Here is a 10,376-nt window from a genome sequence, read left to right as displayed (position 1 = left end):
GGAGGTAGAGGGTGGACAGATCTCACAGGGGTGGCCATGTGGGCTCTGCTCCTGTCTTCAGTGACCAGTGTATGCAGGAGTGTTACAGCTCTGGGGATTCCTGCCCAAGTTTCCGTTTCTCTTCTATAGCCAGAGACTCTGAACACTATTTGACTCATGGTGGCCAATCACAGGCTCCCCCAACAGGCTGAGGTCTGGTACTTGTCCTCAGCATAGCAGGAATGGCTGGCACAGGCTCCCAGGCGGGCCAGTGAGCCAAGGTCTTAAGTGTACACACAATCGGATGCTACTTGCAATAGCCTTAGGGCATCAGACCTGACCAGAGCCCACAAGCCGGAAGCCTGCTTGCAGGAACAATCACGGAGCTTTCTTCAGCCTGGAATGCAGAGGGAGGCAGGACAGCTGGAGGATAGGACCACGATGCCAGTGAGAGGATGCCACCCACGGGTGTGCTCTACCCAACTCACTAACCTCACAGGGCAGGAAGTCACTGGAGGGCTGAGAGGTGCCATCTTTTCTCTGTAGAGCACAGAAGATTGCTACCTATAAACTACGTATGAGAATGTGGACCTAGGATGTGGAAGTCTTGGCAGCCTTACAGGCACAGTCCCAAGGAGCAATAAATGCTTGCCCACAGTACAGAACTGGCTGTCAACCAGTTTCCAGAAAGCACAGGAGCCAGAGCCCCGCATCCTGAAGAGAATCTGAGGACTTGGGTAGAACGCTGACCCTTCACCAAAGGAAGGAGCTTGGGAGTAAAAGGTTTTTGTCCCACTGTGAGCCCTGCCCCGTGGAGCCCTGAACACAGCAGGCTTCCTGTGGCTGGTGGCGGTCTCTTCATCTCTGACAGGAGCTGAGGCAGCATCAGGAACACTCAGGTAAGGCTTGGCCTTGACCTAAGCCCCAGGGTCAGAGGGAGCAAAGCTGATGCCAGGCCCTCCCTGGCTCAGCAACGGCCACACAACCCAGCACAGGCAGAGTCCTGGCTGAGCTCAGAGGCTGACCACACCAAGAGACACAGCTTTAAACCAACTTTGTGATCTTTATTGACGGGTGACAACTTTATACTCCTAGGAATCACTACCCTGTGTACATGAGGGACACGGCATCAGAGGCGTGGCAGGAGATTACACAGCAGACACTGGGAAATGTCAGTCTTCAGCATTTTGCCCACCGTTCATGTGTACACAGCATGGATGCAATCTGCAATCTTCTCATGGTGATAAAGTTACACTCACCTACCTCTGTAGCCCGACGTCTACCCACACGTCTGACCTGCGGTGTCTACGTCAGCAGTTTCCCTTTCACAATCGTTAAACTGCATTTCCTGTTAGGAACCAGCAACATTTTTTTTTTTATTTATTTCCTTTTGAAGTAAGAGCTACCTCCTCTCTGATAACTGGCTCGTTTTTGTCATTTATCAAAAACTAAAGGGTAAAGGAGGAAACTGTGATGAATTAAAAAAATTATTTTTTTTAAGGAAAGATAAAATTCATTTTCACAAATTTACAAGAGCTGCTGGTGCAGGACGCATTCCACTACGAGATCAGACGGGGACACAGCGTAGGCGCCGCCTCCGCTCAGGAGCCAGCGGCTCTTCAGAAGCGGTGGCTCGTGTCTCCTCACTCGGTCATCAGTCCAGTCTCTGAAGTCAGAGTCAGCATGAGCTGCACTGTGCAGACCCCAGGCATCTTCATCCAGGCCACTGGCACAGAGGGAGAGTCTCTCTACAGAGCCACTAGAGAGGTGGGTAGTGAGTGAGTTGGGAGTTGTAGGAAGCAGCGTCAGGCACACACAGGCACACGGGCACGGTTACAGCAGGTCCACACGGCGGTAATACAGGAGGTAGGCTGTGCGGTCAGCAGTCGGCTTCACCACCTGGTACTGGTTAATAACCTTGACCGTTTGGTCATCAATTCGCAGCCAGCCGTTGAGCCCAATCTGGAAGACGTCCGTAGTGTAGTGGCCGCCTGTGGCACTGTTACCATGATGGTAGACCACTGGAAGACAGCACCAAGCCGGCAACCCATGAGAGAAGCCCCTCACCCCACTGCCACAGACCCCCACCCTCACCGGCCCCCAGCTAACTGTCCCAAAGGGAGGTGGCTCCAGGAGAGCCTGCAGGCCACTAACTCAGGCGGACACAGACACACAATAAGAACCCTCTCGTGTCAGCCACAATTCAGGGCAAACAAGGTCCTGAGTGCTTCCTGACAACCAGGCTCTCCTAGGACACTCTATGGCAGTGCTCCAGGACAGTTTTGCCTGGCACCTTACAGACGCAGAGGCAAGCACACTCACCTGCGAACAGCCTATAGGTTCTGTGGCATTTAAAATTTTTATTTTTGACGCCTGGAGAGAGTAGTTCTGAAAAACAAAATAGCAACACTTCAACAAAGTCTTCACAGAGCAGCCCTGGCTGGTGACAGAGACACACACCCCACTTCGAGGGTCAGAGCCCAGAGCTGTGTCAGAACTGAACCTGAAGGGGCTGACGTCCACAGGCAGAGGAGGCATGTGTACACCTAGCTCCTGGACTAGGGGACAGGAATTGGGGTACGCAGTGCTGGGACGGAGGGGGACCAGACCCAGGAGGATCTCTCTCCAGGATCAAAGCGAGACACCGCTCGCTGCCTTCTTGTTTCCCAGACCTCTGCTCTGGACTGCCTGGCCTACTGAGCTCCAGCAGCATCGAAGATGTTCATTCGTTCACCCACATGGTGGACAGAGAAAACCAACTCCTACAAGGTGCCTTCTTATTTCCCCATGAAGGCCAGCTCTGATCTCCTGAGCCAACACATGTGCTCTGGCATGCATGCCTACACACACACACACACACACACACACACACACACACACACACACACACACACAAACACACGGGCTCCTCAAAGCATGCTGGCAGAAACAGCGAGACAGCTCAGCGCTTGGAGCACTGCTGCTCGTGCGGGGCTCCGGGCAGGTGCCGGAGCTGTGGTGCTGTCGCTGCTGAGCCAGAGGCCATGGAGAGCAGCAGCCAGTACATTTCTGCACAGTCTCCGGGTCCCTCCCTGTGGGGCGGGGGGCAGACCCTGCCAGCACCATCTGCCCCTCTCTCCCACTTTTCTGATTCTGTTTCATCTCTATCTGTACCAGGCAAAGCACTGTAATAAGAGTTCAAGGCCAGCCTGGTTAATATAGTGAGCTCCAGGCCTGCCAGCACTTCATGTTGAGACCCTGCCTTAAAACCAAAATAAAACACTTTAGTTAAGTGTTTTATAAAGCAAAATAGGGGGACCCAGATAGAGGGCTCAGTACTTTTAAGACTACGGGGTACTCTTTTTCAGAGAACCTGGGTTTGATTCCCAGCACCAATGTGGGATCCAATGCCCTCTTTGAGCCTCTGCCAGCACCAGGCAACCACACAGTGCACACTCGTACATACCGACAAAACCACCCCTAAATCAAATTTAAAAATAAGAAAACCACCTTAATGAGCCTCAGTATAGAAATCCACAGATGTCAATAAAGTTAAAACAGAGAGTCCTAACTAAATGTCTCACTGGTGACTGGTGGTGACAGGCTCCTGGGGCTGCAGGGCGGCAGCAGGCACAGGCCAGCATTACCTCTGCTGATCTCCAAGTCCACGGGGTAGTCAATGTTCTTGACCAGCTTCTGGCATCCGCCTGTCTTCTCATAGACGAAGCGCTTCAGGTGGAGCACGAGGACAGGGGGAAGCTTCTCCAGAGTCACTCTGCGGCTGACTTCAACCTGGGACAGAGTAGCCGCCAGGGTCAGAGGCCTGCCTGGCTGCAGCAGCATCCTGTAGGGCTCCCCAGCCCTAGCCATACCTGCACCCCTATGGATACCTGCAACAGAGCCCATCTGTGGTCTCCATGTGAAGACCTTGCCTCTACAGTGACACACTGGCTGGGAAGACAAGCTGGCTGCGGAAAGGCTGGAACGGGCAAGCATTGGCCTGTCTTCTCTCATCACACACCTGCCTAGTATCTTCAAACACACATTTCAAGTAATCCTAAAGTCATCTGTCCCTGTCACTCACTTCCTGGTTCTGTCAACATGTCCCTTTAGTGCTTTCACAGGCTCCCGAATCTTCTACAGATCCTTAAAGAGCAGCACGAATGATAAAAATTAATGGGGTGTAACCCAGGAGAGTGCGGCCCGCGTGCTGGAGGCCACGCCACTGCCCACTCGCAACTGTTCCAGGCTCTGCCTGCTGTTAGGGTTTCTTCTGGTTTTCTCCACCAAATGTATCTTCAGTTGCTCACTCCACTTCTCAAAGCCCCATTAGTTACTTGAAGAGAAAGACAATTTAAGTAATAATCTAAAAGACAGCAACCCACAGGTACAGGCTGAGGCAGCTACCAGTCACCCACAGCCAGATCAAGGCCACCTGGGCTGCCCTCCCCTCGTGGGCTCAGCCAGGGACTTCTTACCCAGGCTGGCCACCGGGCTTCCGTCCCTGACTCCTGGTACTTAACATCTGTGGACAAACCCAAGCACCAGGACTGAATCAGACAACATGGTGAAGACCTTCCCTCTGCAGATGCCCAGAGTGTGGCATGGCTGGCCTCCTAGAGCCTCAGGGGTAGTTGAGGCTGGGGTGTCTTCACTCTGCTCTCCTCAGTACAGGGGTCACAGAAGGACATTTCTGAAGACAGGTCTGAGCTGGGATCTCAAATTTAACCTTGCAGCCTGTACACTCCACTGAGTGTTTGCAGCTTTCCAATACCAAGAACTCTTCAGATAAATACCACCCTAACTAGGCAGCATTCATCTTGCCTTGTGACCTCCATGCCATAGTCTTAGACCTGACAGAGAAGATGGCCTTTACTGCAGAGCAGAGGGCAGGCCACTGAGAACCAGACATCAGCCTCCCTCCACAAGCAACAAGCCCAGTTCCTAACTGTCCAGGATGGAAGCACTCAAGACTTTATCCCCATCATCACAAAAAACAGCATGCATCTGAACCGTGTGTCCCTGATGTCACAAAGAGCACGTATCTAAACTGTCTATCTATGTGTCTGTGCGTCCCTGACAATATATGCTTTTGCGAGACAGATGCGCCCGGAACTCCTCTGCTGGAGGTGGGCCGACTGCAGGTACAGGGACTAGGTTGAGGCAGTGAGATGCAGGGCAGGGTCAAGGGCAGAAGAGAGACATTCCCTCCATCACAAGAGCCAAGACACAGCTGGGGTCCATCTGGTTCAACTCCTGCATCCTGAAAACCTGGGGCTTCTCAGTAAAGCAACTGCTCGAGAGGCAGACTCAGCTTCCCCTGGCTTAGTTCTGTTCTGTCCAAGCATCTAGAAGGTTCCGGGCAGCTGGGAACATACCTCCTGCTTGGTTTTGGTGGTGTAACCTTGGACAGACTCTCTGGCCACCAGGCTCTCCAGCGCGTCCTGGACTGTGCGGATCTTGTCAGACTGGATATCCAATTGCAGTGTGAAGAACGGCTGCAGGGTGGCAGACTCCTTGGAACTCTGCTGGTAAACCACAGACCTAAAAATCAAAATTGAAAACAAACAAACAAAGAAGTAAGAGGTCACTCTCTGTCACTGTCCCTTAAGCTTAACTAACAGAGAAGAAATAAACACTCAAGTAAGTTTATTCACTATCACAGGACCAGAGACAACAGAACAGAACAGCCAACACCACCTGAACTTAAAATAACCACGCTGACCACCAGCCTCTATGATTAGCAATTGATCTGTACATTTGCCCAGCTTGGCTGAGCTGCTTCAACTTCCAAATCCTTGGCTTGCACACCAGAGCACAGCACCCACCAGCTAACAATTTCAAGCAGAGTGGGGTAGGGGTTATTTAACAAAGTGTCACAGCCTGTTCTAGTGAAACAGGGGGTGGGGAGGAACCCCCAGGGGAGCAGGGCTTTTAATGCTGCTCCCCTTCTATAAAAACATCAGGAGAAGGAAGGGAAGCATGCTAAGGCTAATAAAAACCATGTTAGCGATCTAGGAAGAGGCGACCGGCCATGCGGGGAAGGCGCCAACCCAACCTTGTTTTCTTAGTTGTTTTATTTCATCTTTCTTTTCCTAAGCTCTTCTGAATAAAAACCAGAAGTACATCTCATCTCTTATTTAACCTCATGCAGGGACACTCTGAGATTCAACAAAGGATCTTGTTTGTACTGCCTGGTAACCCAGCTTATGAGCAAAGAAGAGCTGGGGAAAACTCCTACTGATGAGACAGATATGACACCCAGCTGAGACCCTTCCTGTCAGGGTGCCATGCCCCAGCCTTCCTCCTGAGTCAGCAATGGCTGACTTGGGCTCCCAAAAGGCAGTTGAAAACATCAGTGGGCGGCAGTGGCCTTTCACCTCAGCACTCAGGCATCAGTGGGCGGCAGTGGCGTACGCCTTTCACCCCAGCACTCAGGCAGTAGCGGCGGGCAAATCTCTGAGTTCAGGGCCACCCTCGTCTACAAAGTTAGTACCAGGACAACTAGGGCTTATGCAGAGAAACCCTGACTGTCACGTGATGGGTCAGAGCCCTCGGGAGCACTGAGGCATTATAAAGAGTGAAAAGCAGGCAAAGCGGATGCAGGAAGGATCCAGACACTCATGCCTCCCCCGTGGGAACATGGGAAAGCACAGACCTGATGTGTCCACCGAAAATGCCAGTGATAGGTGTCTGGACGAAATCCGCCTGCCGGGTGACGGACGTCTTGTTCTTGGGACCCACTTGCTCCCACTCGTCCTCACTGCCCTCGCCCATGTCTTCCAGCTCCTCGTCCTCTATCAGGTGGCTTCCGGGCCCGTTGGAAACAGAGTGCTCTGAAAGGAAGAGGGTCTGTGAGTTCAAGAACAAAGTACCTAAGCAAGCAGATTCCGTAAGAACTGCTAAACAGATCCGTGAGGAGCTCAGCAGGTGAAGCCATGCTCGCCAGACCTGACCACATGAATCTGATTCCTGGGACCACATGACAAAGAGAACTGTCTCCTACAAAGTGTCCTCTGACCTTCACTTTGCCACAGAACCCTCTTTAAGTATATACACACAATTACAACTGCACATGTACACACACACAGAGAGAGACCAAAAATAACAACAAAAAAACAAAACAAAAAACCCAACCCAATGAAGGCTGTCAAGCAATGGTGGTCCACACCTTTAATCCCAGCATCTTGGAGGCAAAGGCTGGCAGGTCTGTGAGTTCAAAGCCAGCCTGGTCTATGAGTAAGGTGCAGGACAACCAAGGCTAAAGAGAAACCCTGTCTAGCAAATCCACACACGTCGAAAGATGGAGTTATGTTCTACACTCAGTCACAGTGAGCAACTGATGCAGCCAGCCGCACTGGGCACTGGGCAGCAGGGGGCACTGTGTGCTCTCAGACACCAAGTTCTGCAAATGTCCAGCTCGGCAGGGCACTGACACAGGCTAGGGCACAAAGACTTAAGAGTTCCAGGCCAGCCAGAGCTTCAGAGAAAGACAGTGTCTCAAAAACCAGGTGATCACACTCTTTGGACAACTGGAGAAATTTGAAGACACTCTACAGTAAAGTGGCCCAATGTGTGTAATGTACGTACGTACGTACGTACGTGTGTGTGTGTGTGTGTGTGTGTGAGAAAGAGAGAGAGAGAGAGAGAGATCGAGATCTATAGCATGGACATGCGACCTTCTTTTAAGCCACTGTCATGCAAACAGTCTCACACAGAAGAACCTACTTTCATGTGTGGGTGAGAGCAGCTTCTTCAGACTCAGCATCTCCTCATGGAGGCCATTGAGGATGAAACCTAGGTACTCCTCGGCGTCTTCCTGTCGGCCCTGAGGACAGACATGGTCACATTAATTCCAATTGGCTGGAGTAAGGCCTGTAGAACCCCAGCACCTGGCGTAAACTACACCTTAGATGAATGTTCCAGACCAGCCCACCAAATCCCAAGGACTGCCATGAATGTTCTGTAGTTTATTTTTATAGCTAAATTCCTAAGCACAGATACTACTTTATAGTTTAAAAAAAAAAAAAAAAAAAAAGGCCAGGGACAGTGGTGCATAGAGGCAAAGGGATCTCTGTGAGTTCTAGGTCAACCTGGTCAACAAAGTTCCAGAACAGCCAGGGCTACAAGGTGAAACACTACCTCAAAATAAATAAATAAATAAATAAATAAATAAATAAATGAATGAATGAATGAATGACTATTTTTAAAATGCCTTAAAAAATATACCCTGAACAAGACATTGAGAGCCACTTCCCAACACAAGCTGAGTCACACCCACTCAGCTCTGTCAGCCCCCACAACATCTACACTCGACAGGAACCACTGGAGAGGATTCAAATCACAAGTAAAAATCCAAGTAATCAGCTGACCTAGACACACTGTCCACCTGTGAACCCATGTCAAGATGGCAGTCACCAGCTACACAGGGCTCACACATCTGCCTGGGTGAATCTGGCACAGGCTCCAAATTCTGTTCAAAGCCAATCTAGGCAACTTACTGAGACAGAGCTCAGGGATACCGCTTGCTTATGCTTCTTCTGCATGGACACAACCCCCAGCACACCCAAAACCAATACCGACAAACCAAACAAAAGCCGTGCATACACACGGAAGGACACAGGACATGGTGCAGCAGCAGTCACACAGTAGACATGGAACTGCAATTCCAGGAAAGGCCTGCTTGCCAGGCTGGCCCTTGGCTGGTATCTGACAACTTGAGACTTCAGAAAGCCATACACCTATCCAAGACTAGATAAGGAACTGTGTCTAAGACTGTGTTTACCTCCATGTAAGCAAAGCAGCGCTGTGTTTTAGTGCTGTTTCCTCCCAGGCACCTGCAATTTTCTGAACCATAATGTAGTTCTCTCCAAGAGCCCCTCTACCAACCCGCGGGCCACCATGCAGTGCTGAAGGACAGGAGGGGCATGTCTGAAGGACAGGAGGGCATGTCTGACGTTGGACACACCAGCTTCTGCTAGGGAACGACCAGGCTTGAGGCTGGTCTTAGCCTCACCTCCACTCAACACCGGTGAAAATTCCTACCGTTCTAGAAGATGCCTCCCACCTCTGCTTTGCTGGCCCGGGGCCTCCGAGTTCCACTGCACCTATACGCTGTCATCCTTACACTCCTCTTCCTGTGCCTGGTTGTATTTCTGTCCCTACCCTTGGAGGACATCCCTACTTCCCCCCCCCCCCCCAAGTTGTGGGAAGAGGGAACTCCAATACAAGACAAGCTGTATTACAGACATTGTAAAAAATCTCAAAGCATGTGGGGCGGTGGTGGCGTGGGCTTTTAAATCCTAGCACTAGGGAGGTAGAGGCAGGCAGATCTCTAAGCTTGAGGCTAGCCTGTTTTTCAGAGTACAAAGAGTGAGTTACAGGACAGCCAGGGGTACACACAGAGAAGCCCTGTCTCAGAAAAAGAAGGAAGAAAGGAAAGAAGGAAGGAAGGAAACGGAGAGAGCAAGAAGGCAAACCTAAGCCGTGCAGATGGTGTCTCTCGCATACCTGGAAGCTCACTCTATTTAAAGCAATACAGCTTCCAGACTAGTCCTTAAACGGCATTTTCTTAGTATCTGTCCTGCTGAGTGGGCTTCCTGTGCCTGCATTTGCACTGCTCACACCAATGAATTAAAACTTGGACCTGGGAACCAGCTGGATGCTCTAGACAAAGCGTTGGTCACCCTCAGCTCTCAGGACCACTGAAAGGCCTCCTGGCTGGCCTGGCCGCCTGCCCTTACTAACATGCTATGCAGTATGTCAGGAAAAACCAAGCGGCAATGGCCAAGTTGATGGAATCGGTGCTGCCGCCTGAGCTTGACTAAGAGGCTAAGCACTCCACAACCAGGAATCCCCTCTACCCAAGCACAGCGCAGCAACAAGGGACTGACTCAGAAGCCAGGCTCTGTCGTCAGTCGGGGAGTCACAGTCCGGCAGAGCTGGTGAGCCTCAGTCCTCGGTTCTCGAGGCTGTTAAATGTGAGTAACTAGTACACCCTAAGCCATCATCGAGTCATCCACAATAAACCCCACCCGGTCCTCATAGCACTGAGTTACACCACGTGCATGGCACAGGCAAAGAGCTGCAGATAGCCACTGACGGGGCTTCAGGCTCAGATGCAACTTGCTCTGTAGCCCAGGCTAGGCTTGAATTCCCAGAGATCCTCTTGCCTTAGCCCCTGTGCTCTAGAGCTCCAGGCACGGCCCCTCTCCCAGCTCATGGGAGTACTTTGTATAGCTACCACAGAGCACCCCAGACCTTTTCAGACAGGCTCGACTTGATGACTGTCAGGAGTCTGTAGATGTAAGTGGGCTCAAAGGCAGCTCCTGGGCGGATATCTCTGACGATCTTATCCCCGAGAGCTGCAAGAAAAGCAGACAGAAGACTCTGGTAACTACAGAGACAGCATAAAGGAG

General features: G+C 51.3%; 1 protein-coding gene across 3 annotated transcripts in view; it reads right to left on the bottom strand.

The window, feature by feature from the left end:
- Window positions 1–1,022: 1,022 nt before the first annotated feature.
- The window catches only part of Usp10 (ubiquitin specific peptidase 10), a 45,262-nt gene continuing 35,908 nt past the window's right edge, over window positions 1,023–10,376 (bottom strand). The window contains exons 8-14 of one of the 3 annotated variants that reach the window (XM_034522486.2): window positions 10,219–10,322; window positions 7,687–7,786; window positions 6,617–6,794; window positions 5,337–5,502; window positions 3,606–3,750; window positions 2,302–2,367; window positions 1,023–2,000 (exon numbers count right to left, since the gene is read on the bottom strand). In XM_034522486.2, coding sequence (XP_034378377.1) covers window positions 1,813–2,000; window positions 2,302–2,367; window positions 3,606–3,750; window positions 5,337–5,502; window positions 6,617–6,794; window positions 7,687–7,786; window positions 10,219–10,322 — 947 coding nt within the window. In that variant the 3' untranslated portion in view covers window positions 1,023–1,812. The remainder of the gene's footprint in view (window positions 2,001–2,301; window positions 2,368–3,605; window positions 3,751–5,336; window positions 5,503–6,616; window positions 6,795–7,686; window positions 7,787–10,218; window positions 10,323–10,376) is intronic. The other 2 variants (XM_034522485.2, XM_076915964.1) reach the window with 2 other exon arrangements.

The sequence above is a fragment of the Arvicanthis niloticus genome, chromosome 18 (assembly GCF_011762505.2).
Source record: "Arvicanthis niloticus isolate mArvNil1 chromosome 18, mArvNil1.pat.X, whole genome shotgun sequence".
Taxonomy (NCBI): Eukaryota; Metazoa; Chordata; class Mammalia; order Rodentia; family Muridae; genus Arvicanthis; species Arvicanthis niloticus.
This window is presented reverse-complemented; position numbering and strand designations above follow the sequence as displayed.